Source organism: Acinonyx jubatus, chromosome F2 (assembly GCF_027475565.1).
Source record: "Acinonyx jubatus isolate Ajub_Pintada_27869175 chromosome F2, VMU_Ajub_asm_v1.0, whole genome shotgun sequence".
NCBI lineage: Eukaryota > Metazoa > Chordata > Mammalia > Carnivora > Felidae > Acinonyx > Acinonyx jubatus.
Window position 1 is genome coordinate 2,780,279 of NC_069394.1, and position 18,941 is coordinate 2,799,219.

Sequence of the window (18,941 nt, forward strand, 5' to 3'; positions counted from 1 at the left end):
TGGGCTTTCCTGCCTTCCTTGGCCTCTGCTCCGCGACCCCCTCTGGGGGCGGTTTTCTTGATGGGAGGACACTTTGGGGGGTCCAACTGGAGAGGACAGATGGGGCAGGTCTCCTCTGAGGATGTGTGACAGGGCAGGATCCAGCCCAGACTTCCCACCCCGAGTGTTCAGATCACGAGAAGCCAGCAGAGCCTTCTGAGCAGAGAGCTGCAGCTGGGGTGTGTTTGGAGGAGACGGCCCTGGACGCAGGGCAGGGGGCGAGATGAGTTAGCGGGGGTTTGAGAGGAGGTGGGAGGCCTGACCGAGGGCTGGGGGTCGGCAGCACAGGAGCAGCGGCGGACCTGTACTCAAGGGGTGGGACCTCCAGGCGGACAGGGATTTTGGTCACCCCCTGGGGAGGAGGGTCCAGCCAGAGTGAGGGGCACCGGGCTGGGTGGTGCTTGGGGTGTGGGGTGGGGCCGCATCCAGCCCGGGGTTTTGGTGCCTGCTGAATGCCAGGCATGTGGCCAGCACTCTGCCTTCCTGGGGCTTCGGCTGAGTCGAGCTCACGAGGACCGGCTCAGTTGGCGTGTAGGCGACCCTGGCGTCCTCCCAGAGGGCAGATCTGGGAGGGCTGCGGGGGTAGGGCCAGACCGCGGCAGGTGGAGGGGTGGACGCGGGGACCGGCACCCTCGCGAGAGGATGCCCCCCCAGCCTGCCACAGCAGCGCATCTCGCGGCGAGGGAGGGGCCGGGCGGTTCGCCCCCCTGCCCGCAGCCCAGAGCCCTCCGCTCGCTCGATGTCGGCCAGCACTCTGCATGACTGGAACACGGGTTTGGGGTGAGCGGCCGACCGGCGCCCGGCTCGACCGGTGTCCTCGTGCTTCTAAGATTTGGGTTTGAATCGCAGAACTGTTCGGTTTCAGTCACGTGCCTGTTCTCAGAAAGGACTGACGACTTCCCAGTGCTCGTCTCTGACGCCTGCCCCCGCAGCTGCCACGCTCTTGTGCCAGCGTCACAGGCCGGGGGGCCACCTGGGCATCTGTGGGGGGCGCCCCGGTGTTCCTGCCCGGAAGGCCACGGACAGCGCCGGGAACAGCTCACTGGAGGGACGCCGTGGGGCGGGCGGAGGCGCAGGGACGACTCCGGAGCAGCGTCGTCCGCGCCGCGAGTGCCTCACCGACTGGCTGGGGCAAGTGCGCTGGCCGCGCTCCCGCTGCGCGCGGTCTCCCCGCTCCCCGTGCGCTGGCACGTACCCGGCCTCGCACAGACCACACGGCTGCCAGGGCGCCCGAACGCACCTGCCGTCTCCCAGCTCATCAGCCCACCAGCCCGGCGCGGACCACGGAGGGACCGTGCTGCCTGGAGCGCGAGCTGCTGCATGAGCACGCCTGAGGGTCTTCTGGGCGTCCCCGTCTGCGGCAGCGCCGGGCTCCCGCCTGTGCCGTCGGCCCCGCCGTAAAAGGGCAAGAGGCCTTGTTTTCCAGAGGGTGCCTTCGGTGGCGTGGCTTTCCGTCACCTGGACGGCCAGCGTCTCAACCCGTGTCAATGGCGTGTAGCCTGTGCTGGGCAGGCGCACAGGCTTTGCGCCAGCCGGACCCCGCTGTGTCTCACGCTCGCTGGCCTTGAGGACTTTTCTCAGGACGCGGTCCTGGCCTCCCATCAGCCAGGGGCGGGGGCGGCGGGTTAGCCGACAGTGGGTTGGGGCCGGGGCCGGGGTCGGGGCGACCCCAGGTGAGGGGGTCTGTCCTCGGCAGCCGGTCCTTAGAGGCTCCTGTCTGACACGGGGCCTCGCCAGGATGCTTACGGGTGTTTGTGTGAGTTCAGGAGGAATTACGCACAAACAGTTCTCTGTGGCCTCTCAGTGCCAGGTCACGGCCGTAGGAATGACTGACCGCGGCCAGAAGGAAGTGCTGGGCCACTGCTTATGTCTCTCCAGCTGAGGCCGAGTCTTTAAGGAACTTTCTTCCCTGGAGCTTCCTCTCTGCCTGTTAGCATGGTGGCCGTGGGTCCTGGAGCTGGTGCCCGTGCATGCAGTGAGGCTGGCGTCAGAGGCCCGTTGGTAGGGGCGCACACCCATCCACAGTCCCTGGGTGGCCGCATCTTGGGGTCCAGAGGGTGGTATGTTTGTCAACACCCATGTGCCGGAGCTCTGCTCTTGTCCTCCGTGTACCCCTTTATTCCGCCCTCGTCATCTCAACCATAGCTTCCTGCCCCGAGGGCCCCCCACACCTCCCCACCCTGCAGGTGCAGCCGGCACACCGAGCCAACCTCTCTGGCCGCCTGTGAGGATAAATGAGATGGAACTGTGCCCCGTGAATCGTATCACAAGATTGTCTTCTTCAGTGGGACATCGAGAAGCTGGAAAACGGGGTGGCCTGGTGAACTCAGGACATTGGGAGCCGTCCCCTCCACCGGTTAGCTGCCAGTCTCCCACCTGGACTGTCTGGGTTCTGCTGGTGGCAGTAGCCGACCCTGCCCACCCGTCACTCATCACGTGAGCCGTGGGTCCCCCGCCTTCCTGCCGTTAGCCAGCAGGGCACAGAGCACTCCTGGTCCCCGTCTTGGCCAAGCTCGCCGCGCGTTGAAGCAGGCCGGGAGACGTGGGGCTGAGTTCTGGTAAAGGCAGTGCTGTTGGACTCAAGGAGCTGTGAAAGAGTCAGCTGAAACAATATTTAAAGTAAATATTGTTAAATCCGTTTAGTATATGAAATATTATTTGAAGTTAAATATAATTATTTATTTTGAGAAACCGAGCAGAAGATATGGCATGGCGGCTCCTATTGGAATAGCTTTGCCGCCGTTAACAAATTCTGGAAGAACGTAAAAGCGGCTCGCTGAAGCCACTGGAGAATGCCAGAAACTAGAAGGGAACGGCGTTAGGTGGTTTCCCATCGTTTTACGGCCTTTAGCCTGCAGATGGGCCTTGTTCGGTGCCACACGGGGCAGCTAAGAACGCTCGATACCTGCACAACCCAGGGACAGCGTTCAGGCCAGAGTTGGAGCCAGGGGAACACCAAATCCTGTGTCCTCTCTTCTCACGTGTCTGCTGATGCTTGAAACGTGCAGCCGTGGGCTGGACTTCAAGCAGCTCGGCCGAGGCTGAAAGAACGGAACGGAGATTTCTGCCGGCTCCTGCTTCAGGGGAGAGTTTTGCGTCCGAGTCCGGCCAGTTAGCTGTCTGTTGAAATAAAGGTATCGATACCCAGAAAGAAGAATGTAGCAGAGCGTAGAGTCTCTCTACACCTGGTCATTCACAGCGTCTACAGCTCAGTATTCTCGGGGGATGAAACTGTGACCCTCGGTCACGAGGCCGCAGTGGAGACCGACCCCAAGATTGGGCCCCGGTGTTGGAAGCCTCAGCCAGGCGCAGGAAGTGTGCTCGAGGACACAGGAAGACACGCTCCTGTGGGAGTGGGAAAGCTCCAGAGAGAAGCAGGAACTGTTAAAGAAGAACCAGATGGAAATTCTAGAACTGAAAAATGCAGTATCTGGGAAAATTAAGAGGCGACTGGGGACGCCAGAAGGAAGACGCAGCACAGGATGAGCCGGTTGACAAATGACTGGCAATGAAGAACAGAGAGGACGAGATCAGGAACAGAAACCAGCAGAGCCTCGGGAAGCAGCGGGTCTGACCGACACGTGACTGATTGGAGTCCCAGAAGAGAGGAGCCAGGATGGGGCACACAGTGTGGAGAAATGACTGAAGATTTCCCAGATTTGGTGAAAGGTTTCAATGTCCAGATTCTCGGAGCTCCGTGAGCTGCAGGCAGAAGTAAAAAGGAAACCTCGCTTAGGCTCATGGTAGTCAAGGTGCTAAAAACCAACAAAAAAGAGAACATCTTGAAGGCGCCCGGAGGAAGAGAGGACCCATTCCGTATATACGGTCACACGAGATGTCCGGTCACACGAGATGTCCCGGCCTTCTCTGCAGAAACTGCGATCTCTTCAGAGTTTGGGGGGGGCGGGGCGGTTAACCCAGAATTCTTTATCCGGCCAAAATACCCTTTGAGAATAGAAGTGAAATAAAGAGGTTTTAGTTACAATAGCAGAACATTTGTCATCAACAGATTTCTGTAAAGTGCTGAATCACCCAAGGATGGTCCTTCAGACGGAACGGAAGTGGCACCGTGTGAATACTCAGGTCTTCGGGAAGGAAGGGAAAAGACGAGAAATGATTAAATGGGAGGTAAAAATAAAAGAGGAATTTTCTTTTTCGTTCCCTTGAAATACGCAGGACGGCCGAAAGCAAAAACCACAGCACAGACGGGGGTTTACGCTGTCTGGTGTGGCCTGTAGCGTGTGCCGCCTGTAGCGTGAAGGGACTTGGGTGCAACCACACGCGGACGTTTGCAATGTTCTTGCTGTTGTGCTGCGCTGACACCCCCAGACTGAGAAACCAGTGTGCCACGAACTCTGCAGAGCGGCTGCTTACGAAATAATGCTGAGAAGCCAGCGTATAAATTAAAACGGAGTGCAGCGAAACAACATTCAGTCCGCTTAGCCAAAGGTGGGCAGGAAGGAGGGGGCCGACGGAAAGCAAGTAGTAATGTGGCCGCTGTGGTGCCAGCCGTGTAAGGAGTCACGCCACATGTACGTGGACAAAACACTGCAGTGAGAAGGGATCAGCAGAACGGTTGAAGAGCCACTGATGTGGACCGTCTGAGAGCAGCACCCTTTTCTTTTTTCATGTTTGTTTCTTTTTGAGAGAGAGCACGAGCAGGGGAGGGGCAGAGAGAGGGGGACGGAGGAGCTGAAGCAGTCTCTGTGCTGAGAACAGCGAGCCCGGTGCCCGGCTCGAACTCGCGAACCGTGAGATCATGACCTGAGCTGAAGTGGGACACGTAACTAACTGAGCCCCCCCTCCCCCGGCGCCCCAAGAGCAGCACTCTTAAAATAGGACCCGTTGGGTTGAAAACGGGCGGGTCAAGATCTGTTGTGCCAGCAGGGAGCCCGAGTCGGCAGGGGTGAGTCGGCAGGGGTGAGCGTAGCAACAGCAGGTAGAGGAGACCTCAGGAGCGTGATGGAGGGCTTGTGGCCGAGGGGTCGCGCCGCACGAGTGCTTGGGTGAAGTACTTTTCATCTCACTGGAGAGCGAGGGCTTGTTGGGGGCCCAGGGGTCTTGGAAGGATCTGGTATCCTGGGGCAGGTGCAGGCCTGGCAGGTGAGGGCCCTCCGGGGACGGCCTGCCGCCCAGGACTGGACGGGGGGGGGGGGGGTGGGGGGGGGGGGATGGGGTCATGGGCTGGCCCAGGGATGAGTTAACAGAGGGCCGGTGGTTGGGGTTGGCTGGCCGGCCCCACGCGTGCGTCTCAGGATGTGGTGCAGTACGACAAGCTGGAGCCCCTCTGTGGGTCCCCTGCCACGCAGAGACAGGTCAGCCAGTCACCACTCTCAGGAACGTACACCGTACAGGTGGCTCAGCAGCTGGGGAGATAGAGCAGCAGTGGCGTGCCCGGCTGGGTGGGGAGGCCTCTAGGGGGTGCCCCCCTCGGAGCTGCAACAGGAACCAGGCGGGGGTGGGGGGGAGACTGCAGGAGGTGTGAAGAGACCACGCTCCCATGGGCCTGGAGCAGCGGGGCCAGGCCGCGGGAGGGAGGCCAGGAGTGGCAGGTGGCCTGGTGTGCGCGTGCGTGGATTCTGCAGGGGGCCGCGTGCCTCCAGGCCAGTCCGTGTGGGTGAAGTTGTGCCGTTTTAAAAGCCACCTTCGGAGTCCGTGAACCCTGGGGTGAGAATGCTTTCCGCTCTTTGTGAAACGCTGGCTGTGTCGTCCACGCGGAGCGGTTTGGTCGGCCGTCCTTTCCGACGATCGCATTGCTGGACAACGTGCTCCTGCACGTGGGCACTGGGGGCCGGCCTGGGCGGCTATCACTGTCCCCTCTGCCCGCCTGTGGTGCGGAGGGGCGAGGCCCCAGGCCTGCCGAGAGACCGTAGCGCTCGTAGCTTCTCGTTCCCTGGAGCAGCAGCACGCTGTCTCTGCTCACTTGGAACACGAGCACGATTCACCACCCTTCCTAATGTTCTCTGCGGCGTAGAGGTCAAAGCAGACACCTCGCATCGTGGACTGCGTGCGGGCACGTGGGTGACGATGCGGGCGGTGCTTCGCCTTGCCACACAAGTTTAGCTCTAATGCGCCCCGGTACCCCGTTTCCCGGCGCCCGCAGTGGTTCGGGGCACTAGCCAAGGGGTTGCTGGCGTGCCCAAGCACCTTTCATTTTCTAAGTAAACTTTTCATTGAAGTAGGACACGGAGAGGTGCGTGACGGAAGTCTCCAGCGGGGTGACCTGTCACCAGCGAGCCCCATCCAGATCAAGAACAGAACAGGCCGACCCCGAAGCCCCTGCCCTTCCCAGGGGCGACCGCCACCCTGGCTTCTGCCAGTAGAGACTCCGTGTAAATGGAACCCACTCCTGTGTGTGCTCCTGCGGCTGGCGTGTGCGGGGCCCGGCTCGTGCACCGCTGCATTGCGCAACCCAGCTGCTATGCGGGCTCTGTCGCACAAGCGTGCCTTTCCACTGGCAGTGGCGTTGGGTCTGTGCGATAGCGATAGCGGAGGTGGGGGCCTCCTACTTTGTCCCTTTGGGGCCAGGGCAGATTACCTAGCCACTGTCCCCTCCTGGAAAATGGGCACGAGAGTCCCTGCCTCCCCGGGCAGTGAGGAGGATTAGATGAGAGGGAGTACCGGGGGCCAGAAAGAGTACCTTCGCTCCAGCTAAACACGTGCCGATGCTCCCCCTCTCTTTGGCTCCTTGGTGGCTGCGCAGAAGCCCACCGCTGGGGTCGTGTAGCACGCTAGTGGCTGTGTGGCCCCTCAGGGCGACTCTGGGGATCATTTTCGGCCGCGCGGCCCGGAGGGACAGCAGGGTGGGTCCTCGCTACTCTGGGGCCGTGTTCCCCGTGTGCCTGGGTTCTGGGCTGACGGGGACACTGTGCGGTGCCTGTGAGATGGCGCTGAGTAGCGCGGGTGGCGTGAGAGGGCCTGGCCCCGTGCTGGCGCCCGGGGGTGCCTGTTCTCCACGTGTGCACGGCCGGTCCCGGGGCGTCTGCTCCAAGGCCCGGGTGCCGGCCTCTGGCCACCTGGTGCTTCCCCGTTGGGATTCAGTCTTCAGAGCTGCCTGCTTCGGAGGTGGGCACTTCTACCCCGAGGGGTCTCTACCAGGCCGGGGCCTGCGTGTGTGCGTGCGCCCGGTGCCCCGGGTGCACCTGTCACAGCCCGCCGCGTGTCTGCCGCAGGCCTTCCGGAGCAGTACTACAGCCTCACCTGGTTCCTGAGCCCCGTCCTCGGCCTCTTCTTCACGCCCATCATCGGCTCCGCCAGCGACCGCTGCACCCTGAGCTGGGGCCGCCGGCGGCCTTTCATCCTGGTCCTGTGCATCGGCGTGCTCTTGGGCGTGGCGCTCTTCCTGAACGGCTCTGCCATCGGTAAGTGCCCCTCCGCCACGCCACGCGCCCTACTGTGTGCACTTGCGTCCTGGCTGCGCGTGGCTTTCTGCTCCACAGAACACGCGTGGCGCCGTGGCGCCGAGACCGGCCGTCGGGCTGGCCCGACGCTTCCGGGGCTGGCCGGGCCCCGCCCCCGCCCCCGGGCACACTTGGCCCCGCTCGAGGAGCCGGGCCCCACGCAGCAAAGCCGTGGGAACCTGTTCACAGGGAAGCATTTCCTGTTGTGACCAGCTTTTAATGCCTATCTGACACCACGTCCTGTTTCCAGCATCATTTCAGAAATTCTCTCTTTGTTTTCTCCTTTTCTCAGACTTGGTATTGAAAATGTCCAGACCCAGTTCGCTGCTTGTTTTTCTGCTTCGGGTACTCATGTTTTGTTCTGCCTTTTTTGTTGTTGTTTTGTTTTTAATTAAAGCAGCCGTATGTGGGAAAATAGTTGTTGCCCTGAGGGAGTCCGTCAAAACTGTTAAAAACAAAAACCTTGTTTTCTGGCAATGACTTTTGAAGACGGAGGCTTCATCTGGGTCTGACGTACGCGAGCTTGGCCCAGGTCTGCAGAAGGAAGTCAGTGATGTGGGAACACCCAGAACACCTTTTGGGGTAGCAAGAGCCACACCCAGTTACTCAGAGGCCTGTGTGGGGACAGGCTGGGGCCGAGGAAGGACCACCGCACCGGGCAGCACACGCTTCCCCGAGCTGCACCCAGCCACCTCGTGCGGGGCGGCCTCCTCCAGCCGCGACGTCTGATGGCCCCAAGGCCGGGGGTGCTGCTTTGCCGTCAGCTGTGGACCCGGGGCTGCGGGCTCTCTCGGGCTGTCCCCCTCCAGCCTGCAGATCGCGTGTCCCTTCGCCACTTTCACCCAGAGAGAAAGTCGTGTCTTTCTCCGAGGCCGTGTCTGTGGGGCGTTCTTGCGGGAACGTGGCGGTGCAGAGACTCGGGAGTCCGGCCCCTCGCCTGGTGCCCTGTCACTTGCCGTGCTCACACTCTCCCGGGCATCCTCCCTGGGCCTCCTGTGCAGTGGGCTTGCTTGTGGCTGCGGCTAATATGTTCCCAGGTCCCAGGTCGTGTGCCTCTCCCCCGCCCCCCCCCCCCCCCCCCCCCCCCGCCAACCTCTACATCCTCGGGTACAGGGTGCCAAGCCAGTCTTGGGGTTCAGGGCAGACTCCCCCGAGGCAGGTGCGACGCAGTGTGTGAATGTAGCTTCCTTTGGCCGCTTCCAGCCTACTTAGGGAAAGATTGTGCCAGAAGTGAGGTCACGTGCGTTGCTCCTCAGAGCCGCACCCAGGCCGCCCGAGAATGCGCTTGAAGCTCCCGGGGGAGGTGATGAGTGCTTCACGAGTTCCGTCACCGGCACGCAGGACCGTTAGCCCATGTTTCTGCTCGGGTTTCTTGGGTGCAGTCTGACTTACGAAACAAGATCCGCGTTGGCCTTCAAGGCTTAATTTTCCTTAAAGCAAATTGGAAAGTAACCGCGACAGGCTCAAGCCATCCTCCTTCAGGAGGTGTGAAACCACAGTGCGTGCTTGAGGAGACGCGTGTGGACGCCGGGGGAGGCCACTCACGCGCTCAGGATGCGCGGAAGGAGCGCCCCCGCGGTGTGCGCACGTGGGCGTGTGACTGTGTCACACGGACGGTCCGTCAGGGCTCTCAAACGTGGCCCTCCTTCGCCAGGGAAGGTGGGTAGAAGGACCGTTTTCCTCTTAGCCACAAAACGTAAACGTAAGCCAGCTCTCTCAGGTTCGCCGGACAGCCCGTGTGATGGGGGAGGAAAAAATAACCCAGCAGATAACAGAAATGGACAAAACAAAGCCCATCTTCTGTCCCGAAAGTCCGTGTCAAGGAGCACACCCGTTTCTGGCCAGGCGACAGTGTCCTCTGTCTCCTCTTGGAGGCGACTGTCTGCTCCGAGGGGCTGAGATCTGCCTGCTCCCATGTGTTCGGTCAGGTCTGTCCCTCGGCGATGTCCCCAGCCGGCAGCCCATTGGCATCGTCCTCACCGTGCTGGGGGTGGTCATCCTGGATTTCAGCGCCGATGCGACCGAGGGCCCCATCCGTGCCTACCTGCTGGATGTGGTGGACAGTGAGGAGCAGGACATGGCCCTCAACATCCACGCCTTCTCTGCCGGTGAGAGCGCCCCCCACCCCTAGCCCTGGCCCTCACCCTCCCAGACCTCACCCAGTGGGGGTTGGCTGGGGGAGGCTGTTCCCAAGGCCCTCCTCCGCATATCGGGGGGGGACTCGATGGCCTGCCATGGCTTTACCTAGCCGCTGGTGGGCGAGGTGGTGGGCAGGCCGGTGCTAGTCTCTCCCTGCGTTTGGGTACCGTTCATATCCGTTGGGAACGGCGGCTTCCTGAGCTTAAGGGGTGTCAGTCAGTGCTGCCCGGAGTTGTGGGCAACCATCGGCTTCCTATCCTGGTGGATACCTGCTTCTGGTTCCTTAGGCAGGAGTCTCTTAGGTCAAAACGCCAGACTTAAGGTCAGCTGTAGTTTCTTGTCTTGTTTTTCCTCCCATTTTCTCACTTTCCAGCCCCCAAACTTGTGCTGACCCAGAACATAGCTATGAGTGGCGCCCTTGGCCTGTGATTAAGGGTGAAAGACCTTCTAGATCTTTCCTAGCCTCTCCTCTTCTTTCGGGAGGCGGTGCCAAGGCACCTTACACCGCTCACGGGCTTCCTCTGTCTCTCTCGCCTGCTCAGGCCTCGGCGGGGCCATCGGCTATGTGCTGGGGGGGCTGGACTGGACCCAGACCTTCTTGGGCGACTGGTTCCGGACGCAGAACCAGGTGCTTTTCTTCTTCGCGGCCATCATCTTTGTGGTGTCGGTGGCCCTGCACCTGTTCAGCATCGAGGAAGAGCAGTACAGCCCCCCGCAAGAGCGGGGTGGGGAGGCGGCCGGCACCCTGCCCCCCGCCGCCCGCGTGAATGTTCTGGATGGAGGCGTCGCCTTGTTCCCGGAGGAGGTACAGTCCGAGCACGAGCTCTCCCTGGACTTCCTGGGTGTGGACATGGTGCGGAGCAAGAGCGACTCTGTGTTGCACGTGCCGGACGCTGCCCTGGACCTGGAACCCGAGCTGCCCTTCCTGCCCGACATCGAGCCCTCCATCTTCCACGACGGCTCCTACCCCAGCACCCCCCGCAGCAGCAGCCAGGAGCTTCCCTGGACCAGGCCATACCGCCTGGCCTCCGTGCTCAGGGAAACCGCAAAGGAGGACGCGACGCTGCTCGATAATCACTTGAATGAAGCCAAAGTCCCCAACGGGAATGGCTCTCCCCCGAAGGACAGCCTCGGGGGCTACACCAGGGTGGCCCCGAAACCCACGGCCGCGTCCGGCTCCATGAGGCGGCGGAGGCACACGTTCCACCGGCAGGCCTCCAGCACCTTCTCCTACTACGGCAAGATCGGGTCCAACTGCTACCGCTACCGACGGGCCAACGCCGTGGTCCTCATCAAGCCCTCGCGCAGCATGAGCGACCTGTACGACCTGCAGAAGCAGCAGCGGCAGCGGTGCCGGCACCGGAACCAGAGCGGGGCCACCACCTCCAGCGGGGACACGGAGAGCGAGGAGGGGGAGGGCGAGACCACCGTGCGGCTGCTCTGGCTGTCCATGCTCAAGATGCCCAAGGAGCTGACGCGGCTGTGCCTCTGCCACCTGCTCACCTGGTTCTCCGTCATCGCCGAGGCCGTCTTCTACACCGACTTCATGGGCCAGGTCATCTTCGAAGGGGACCCCAAGGTGAGTGCCCGGGGCCCCGCTTTGGGGCTGGGAGGGACGGCGACGCGGGGGCAGCCGGCAGAGCCGACGGCCCGGCACACCGCGTCGGGGAGGCTGCGTCCGCTGCCTGCTCCCCCTTGGTGCCCCGGCGCCCTTGCGGCCGGGGGGCAGGCCCACGGTGGGCATCGGCCGGCGCGTGCTCCTGGTGCCGTGGTTAGGGGTCCAGAAGGGCATCACGGGGGAGGAGCCGCTCCCGGGCCCGGTTGCCGTGCACAGACCCTGCCCCAGATGGTGGTGGCTGGGGACAGGGACCTGCCTCTGTCCCCTGTGGCCTGGCTCACGCCTGTGCTGTGTTGCCTGGAATTGGGCCAGACGGCCCCACCTCCACGCGGTCCCTCGCCCTCCAGCTGCCCTGCGGGGCAGGTGTGAGGCTGGGAGGGGTTGCAGACGCCGCTGCGAGCGGCTCTACTGTGGCGGAGCGTCCCATCATGGTAGTGTCTGTCGCTGGTTTCAAAGTAAACGGCTCGCCTGCAGTTGAGAGGGAAAGTGACTTCCTTTCCCCAAAGAGTGTGGCGCGTGATTCCTGGCCGCCCTGATCCCCGGTTTCATTTCTGGAACAGGCCCCCTCCAACTCGACCGCCTGGCAGGCCTACAACGCCGGCGTGAAGTTGGGGTGCTGGGGCCTGGTGATTTACGCGGCCACCGGCGCGATCTGCTCAGGTAAGCGGTCCCCACGTGGGGGCAACAGCGTCCTGCACCTGAGAGTCTAGGATGGGGCTGCCCTCCGCCTGCTAGTTCCTGTCCGGGGGTTCCTCAGACAGGGGGGCTCTGGACAGGGCCAGGCTCGGGGCGATGGTGGGCCTGCGGGAGCTGTCCCCGTGAGCCCGGGACTGGAGACGCGAGGCGTGTTTGGGGCCTGGGGCTGTGGGAGCAGCCTGTCGCAGAGCAGAGGCCTTTCCCTGGAGGTGTGGTTTTGTCTGTGAGGAGGGAGGGGACAGGCTTCACTCCTGGGAGCAGCGTGCCCTGGCACACGTTCTGGACGTGGGCGCAGTCAGGGTCAGGGGTCTCCTAACCAGGTCTGGTCTGGGTCCTGCCCACTCTCTACTCCAAACCGTGGAGGAGGCCTCCAGCTTCCTGTCAGCCCGGCCTGGACTTGAGGGTTTCCAAGGTCAAGGCCACAAGGCAGCGGGAAGCCAGCCTGACCAACAGGCAGCACCGTCCGTGCTCCATCAGAGGAGTTCCCAGGAAGGCACCGGAGACACTTCGTGGGGGAGGTGACATTAAGCCGTTGGGTCAGGAAGAATGAGCAGGAGTCCGTCCATGTGGACCCAGGCTTCTCCTGTGAGCAAACGAGCCACGACTTGAGATTCCAAATCAAGACTGGGCATGAGGCTGGCGAAGGCCAGCGAGTGGGTCTGGACTGGTGGGAAGGGTCTGGGCCCAAGCCGGCCTGCAGGGCAGAAAGAGGCTACGGGCTCTGGGACCCGGAGGGCGGACTTCCTTCTGAGATGCTGGAGCCCCCAGGAGTTGAGGGAGGCACAGGGGCGAGCTGTGAGCGTGGTGGGGGCCAGCGGCAGCGGTGTGGTGGGAGGAGGGCCTCGGGGTGGCAGAGGTGGCCGGGGACAGTGGAGGGAGCCCGGCAAGAGTGAGGCGAGTGTCCGGCTGAGGGCCTTGTCGGTCACTGTCCCGTGGCCACGCTGTCTCCACAGCCCTGTTACAGAAGTACTTGGACAACTACGACCTGAGCATCAGGGTCATCTACGTGCTGGGGACACTGGGTTTCTCCATCGGCACGGCCGTGATGGCCATGTTCGCCGACGTCTACGTCGCCATGATCATGATCAGCACCATGGGCATCGTCTCCATGAGCATCTCCTACTGCCCCTACGCCCTGCTCGGGCAGTACCACGACATCAAGGAGGTGCGTCCTGGGGGCGGCGGGTGGGAGGGGTGCCGTGGATGAGGCACTGGGGCGCAAGGTCACCCACCTGAAAGGTACACCAGGTCAGAGCGTCAGACCCATTCGGCTCCAAAGCCCACGTTCGTTCTCCACTCGTCTGTAGGCAGAGCTCCGCACCTTGCACTTGGGAGGCATTTGGGGTACGGACGATCCCCCGCCCCGGTCTTTGGTCCTGAAGGGACCGGCGAAGCTGCCACCTGCTCGGGGCGGTCCGGGGCACAGGCTTCCTGGCTACAAAAGATCTGCTCCTGCAGTGGCCTGGCCCACCTGGCACCTGCCTGGAGGCGTCGGTTGCCTCTTGAGGGATTTGGGTCGGGCACCTAGGAGGCTGCCTGCCCCCTGATATCCCCTCACAGACCCCTGCGGAGGGGAGCTGGGCCAGCATGTCCCGTCCAGTAGAGCGTGAGCCGCCTGGGTCGGTCCGCATTGGAGTGGCTGTGTGTAAACAGGGAGGAAAGAGGTGAAGTCCCTTCAGCAGCATAGTCTTGTATCTCAGCACCTCCAAAACCGTTATTCCCACGTGCATACAGTACCTCTCATTTCAGACCAGCCGTCTTTCACAGTGCTCAGTGGCCTCAGTGCAGGTGTAGACCATGACCCTGAAAGTGAAGGAAGAAACCCCAAAAAGCTCCTGTTTCTTGCCCTCTACACCTAGACTGTGTTTAATCTTCCCTTGGGCAATTATAAAAGCAAAATTAATCCACCGTGATTAGGTACCTGCCAAATACCAAACTAACGAAAATCGAAATCACAGCGTTATTTGTTAAATAAGCTTTTGGGTCAGAGTATATCACGTGACTACAGAAAAAGAGCACAGGTTGTAAATGAACAGCTCAGTGGAGTTTTGGGCAACAAATTTGAAAAAATGGCGCAGACCAGGCAGCCGTGTGACGCTGGCCCTCGGCCCAGCGGCTGTAGCACCACGCGGCCCCCTGGCCAGTGTCCGAAGCTTTTGTGCCTGGAACGTCTGCTGTTACTTCACACCCGTGCTTCCCTCCTGTGCTTGCAGAGGGCGGTTCTTTACTCCCTTGCCTCTGGCACCGAATGGCCGCGGGTATCGCCCTGTTCCGCTGGCGGTGGCATTGGCGGCGGCATTGGCGGCGCCCTCGTCCCGTACGCGCTTGCGGTCCGCCTGGGATGCAGGGTGCGTGTGTGTGGTTTGAGGCAGAAGAGTGTGACCTCGTTCTCCTGCGGACGGGTAGCCGCTTAACGTTAAGGGTCACGTGGTCCCCACCCGCACTCTGGTGGCGTCCTTGTCCTATGTCGGGTCCCCATCGAGGGTGGGGGGGGGGGGTGGTGTTTCTGCTCCCTGTATCTCTTCCGTCGGTCGGTCTGTCCTCAGACGAGGGTTACCCTGTTCTAAGTCGTTTTGTGATAAGACCCAGGAGCTGGTAGTGTGTGCGTCCTCCAGTTTTGTTCTTCCTTAAGATCGTCTTGGGCGTTCTTGACCCCTGACTTTTCATCTAAATGTTTAGAATCAGCTTCTGGGCTTAATTGGAAACACACTGATCGCATAGATCAATTTTGGGGAGATTCAAAAACATTCCAGTGATGAGCCTTTCTGTCCATAGATAGGGTATGTTTTTCTGTTAATTCTTACAGCATACCGATAGATTCTCTTGGACTTCATTTCCAATCACATCATCCGCGTATAACGAGATTCATTTTTTCTTTTCCAATCCTTAATACGTTTTATTTATTTTCCTTGCCTTATTGCAATGGCCAGAACCTCCAATACAGTGTTGAATAGAAGTGGGACGGGGTCGGGGAGACAGGCTGAGTGGTCGCCAAGCAGCTGAGAGGAAGGCAAGTTGCGTTTCCAGACTCTTCTGAGCTACTATTCAAGCCACGGGCATGTTGGCTGATGGTTCGACCGCCCCACGGCCCTCACTGTCCCGCTCTCTTCTCTTGCAGTACGTCCACCACAGCCCTGGGAGCTCCAAGCGTGGCTTTGGCATAGACTGTGCCATCCTCTCCTGCCAGGTGTACATCTCCCAGATCCTGGTGGCGTCCGCCCTCGGGGGTGTGGTCGACGCCGTCGGGACCGTGCGCGTCATCCCCATGGTGGCCTCCGTGGGCTCTTTCTTGGGCTTCCTGACGGCCACGTTCCTGGTGATCTACCCAGACGTGTCGGTAGAGGTCAAGGAGGAGCAGAAAGGCCTGTCTTCCCAGCCTTCGGGGGAGAGCGGGGGCGGCGGCGAGAAGCCCACCGTCCTGAGGCTGACCAGGAAGGAGGGCCAGCCGAGGCAGGTGGAGACGGAGTCTATGGTCTGAGCCTCACCCCTGCGCGCACACATTCCAGGGGGGGTGGCGGGGCGGGGCGGTCGCCGTTGCTTCGGTGGTGGCCGCGCTCGAGCCAGAGTTCCTTGGCGAGACGGGTGGAGACGCGGTAGCTGTAGGGTAGGGTCGGGCCGCTAGGCAAAAACACCACGCTAATTACTTTGTCCATGATTAAAGAAAAATCATTTGAAATCTTTTTTTTTTTTTTTTTTTTAATTGAAAGAGATCTTGTAATTTCACCTCTTTCATTCTGCAGGTATATTATTCTGCATGTTTTTAAATTATAAACCAGATTTACAATAGTGACAAGCAGTTTAGAGAAAAATAAGATGTTCATTTCTAAGGTTACAATTGAAAACCAAAATAACCTGCTGTCCTTTGCCGTTTGTTACCTGAGTACTCCAGGTGGCAGTCACGCAGTCCGGGACTGAGATCTCTTTATCACGTTCTCTCTGGACGCCTGCAGGTATCTGGACTTTCTGTCAGATCTCCTGTCTTGTTGGTGCTGCAGCTATTGGAGAGTATTTTCCTTTATGATTATTTTAGAAGAAAAGTTTTCCTTTCAAAACTGGTTTTCTTAGGAGAAACAGCATTTCCTCTTGTCCTCAGAGATTCTGACAGATGGTGCGTGGGGCAGCCCTGCCTCTGGGCAGCCGGAGGCGGCGGCCGCCCCCCACCAGCGCCCGGGGGAGGCAGGGCCCAGGCAGGTGCACGCGCGTGTCCGTGCCCCGACCCCCGACCCCCCGACCCCGTCGTCTTTGTCCGAAGCTCCCCGGAGAGGTTGTGGGCTCTTCATTGCACTTTGACTCGTGTTTAAACCGTTTGCTGGGGAAATCATGAGGGCAGAGCTCCAGGAGTGGCCTCGCCCCCTGGGTCCTGCCGCCAGGCCTACCTCGGGTGTGTGGGACGGCCGCCCCGGGCGTGTGAGCTCCTGCTGGGCCGCCTCTGACCTCTTCTGACCTCCTCGCCTGCTCACCCCGCTTGACGCCGGAACCCGAACGGTTGCCAGGTGTCCGGGACGGAAGGAAGGGCCGCCCCCCCGGAGGACTCTGCCCCGTTTCTGCTTTCCGCGTATGAGCCAGACGCGGACTTTGGGGAAGTGCGGTCATCAGATGCTGCAGCTACTTGGAAATGCTTTTCAAACCACAGTCTCTTTATAACTCAGCGGTTTCTGCTTCTCTTACTTGGAATGGTCAGTCTAAGCCTCCTGGTGTCACCTGGACACAGACAGTGGTGATACTTCGCTGCCTCAAGTTTTTTTAAATAAAGAACTTTAAGATGCATGAGGAACCATGCTGCAATATGATCATTCTAAAGCAAATATATATCTATATATATATATATTTCAAGATGAGACTAAGCAGTTTTTAAATAAATTACTTGAATTTTCTGTGTATTCAAAAGAATGGCTGTGTAGCGTACTTGGCCGGCCCCTGGTCGTGCCGCGCCTCCTGGCCGCCGGTGGCGCGTGTGGGTTGTGTCTTGTGTCTGTGGAGCTGTGGCGCCTGCCCGCGTCGGTCCCCTTCCACGCAGGAGCCCCGGACCTCAGAGAACCGGCATGAAGACGTGAGCGTTTTCTCTGTGTTCAGACCCGCTGGCGTCGTGAACGTTGAGCTCCGACGGGGAATGTCCGTCGTGCCGCTGGAAGGTGCCGGCATCGACGCGAAGCGCCAGCCACTCGCGTGAGCCCCCCGGCCAGGCGCCGTTGGCGGGTCCCCGTTTGCGGCTCGACCTGTGTCCCCCGATGGCCCTGCGGCGGTGGGTCCTCCTGCTTTGGTTCTCGGGGACCGTGGTTGGGGGTCTTCTGACAGCCAGAAGAGTGGGCGGCGGGGGGTACGGGTGGGGGGAGAACGGCCCCGAATCAAGATCTGAAATGAACCAAACGCCTGCCGCCCGCCCCCCCGCCCCCCGCCTTCCTTCACCTGTGGCCGGTGCTCACGGACGGCTGGACGCGAGGGGCTTGGCTGGCACTTGGTTTTTAGGTGCGAGGGGCTCAGGGTGGGACCACCACTGAGAACGCAGGTTAACTCTGGAGATCCCAGCCTTAAACTTCCCCGTGATCTGAAACAGCAAAGCCCCCAAAGAACACTTCGTTGAAGCCACTGTCCGAAGGGTAGTCGTGTGCCCCTCCCGGCGACAGCACAGGTCACACACACCTCGGCGCAGAAGGAAGGTGGTTGCGCTTCAGCGGAGATTTAAAGGTTTTGAAGCCGTTTGGTTGTTGATGACCAGGGTGTCTTACTCCTACTCCGTAGGTCCGGTCTGTGCACAGACCTGCGAGGGGAGGGACGCACCTTGTGGTTTGGATCAGAGGCGGTCCCCGCAGCTGCCTTCCTGGGCCCTTGCTCCGGGTGTGAACACGGAGGTGCGCCTCCGCCCTCCCTTGCAGGGACTCGGAAGCCTGAGTGCCTTCACCTGTGTCTTAAGAGCTGAGGGGACTGGCTGTTTGCACGCTGTGGCTGGTGTGCACCCCGGGGGCGTGTGTCTCGTAAGGCCATACGTTCCTCAGGCGGACACGGGGCGGGGGGACCCTCAGCCCGGTGACTCGGAGGATTCTGTGTCTGGTGGCTGGACAGGCCGCGAGTGCCCATGGGGTGGGCCTGCAGGTGTGGGTGCCGGGTTCAGGCGGAGCCGGCCTGGCGGTGGCCCCAGGGTTTGTGGGCACGGGTCAGAGGGCTCTGAGCACAGTCAGCAGGCGTTCGGTTTAGCTGCCTGCCGTGTAGTGTAGACGGGCTTGTTGCGTGTAGAAGTCAGCTGAGGAAAGGATCTCTCCGGGAAATGACCCACACACGTGCAGCTGAGGTCTTTATCCTCTGCTGGAGCGTGTGCGGGGAGGAAGGCCTGCCCGTGCACCCTTCCATCCCTGCTCCATGGGCAGAGGGCCTTTGTGACCTTCTGGGTGGCTGGAGGGCCGAGCGTGCCAGCCGCTGTCCGCTGCCCCTCAGACGCCCGCCCTTGAAGGTCCTGGAGCCTCCGGGGGCCACGCTGGGGGAGTGCTGAGACCAGTGTTCCCTGAAGGTGGGCAGGCCGGACGGCCAGGCCCTCATCAGAGGCTCGGAGGCTGCAGACAGTGCTCAGGTCCCTTTCTTAAAGGTACCAGGGGGTCTCCTGCCCCCAGATCCCCAAAGTGGAAGCTCTCGGAGGGGCCATACAAAGCAGGGCTCTCCCTCCAGCCTCCCCAGGTGACACAGGCCCCGCCTGGCAGCCTGTGATGCTCACGTGGCATGTTTGGAAAGTACTTCGCAAGGTACCAACTGTTCTGTGTCTAACGGTTCACACAGCAGCTCGGACGGGTGACGCCTGTCACAGACCAAGTTTGTAAAACACATAGCAGGTCACCTTGGGAAAGACACACCCAGACGTCCCTTGCCCCAGGCCGCGGCTTCTCCCCGAGCTCCTGTCCACCTTCAGTGAGGCGAGTGCCCTTGCGGCTGGTCCCCCCCCTTCGGGAGGTCGCTGCTGTCTTCTTCGTGTTGTATCTGCAGGCGGCTGCTTCTGAGACAGGCCATCCATCTTCCTACTGGCTTCCGGGCCGGGAGGGGCTGCCCCGATGGCCCCCTCCCTG

At 61.0% G+C, this 18,941-nt stretch overlaps 1 protein-coding gene across 6 annotated transcripts in view; it reads left to right on the forward strand.

Moving 5' to 3' along the window:
- Positions 1–16,782, forward strand: part of SLC45A4 (solute carrier family 45 member 4) — an 80,565-nt gene extending 63,783 nt beyond the window's left edge. For 4 of the 6 annotated variants that reach the window (XM_053208685.1, XM_053208683.1, XM_053208684.1 and 1 more), the window contains 6 exons: positions 7,212–7,400; positions 9,368–9,547; positions 10,121–11,157; positions 11,757–11,856; positions 12,846–13,057; positions 15,011–16,782. In XM_053208685.1, coding sequence (XP_053064660.1) covers positions 7,212–7,400; positions 9,368–9,547; positions 10,121–11,157; positions 11,757–11,856; positions 12,846–13,057; positions 15,011–15,370 — 2,078 coding nt within the window. In that variant the 3' untranslated portion in view covers positions 15,371–16,782. Of the gene's footprint in view, positions 1–7,211; positions 7,401–9,367; positions 9,548–10,120; positions 11,158–11,756; positions 11,857–12,845; positions 13,058–14,822; positions 14,903–15,010 lie in introns of all 6 variants that reach the window. The other 2 variants (XR_008292857.1, XM_053208686.1) reach the window with 2 other exon arrangements.
- The last annotated feature ends 2,159 nt before the right edge of the window (positions 16,783–18,941 follow it).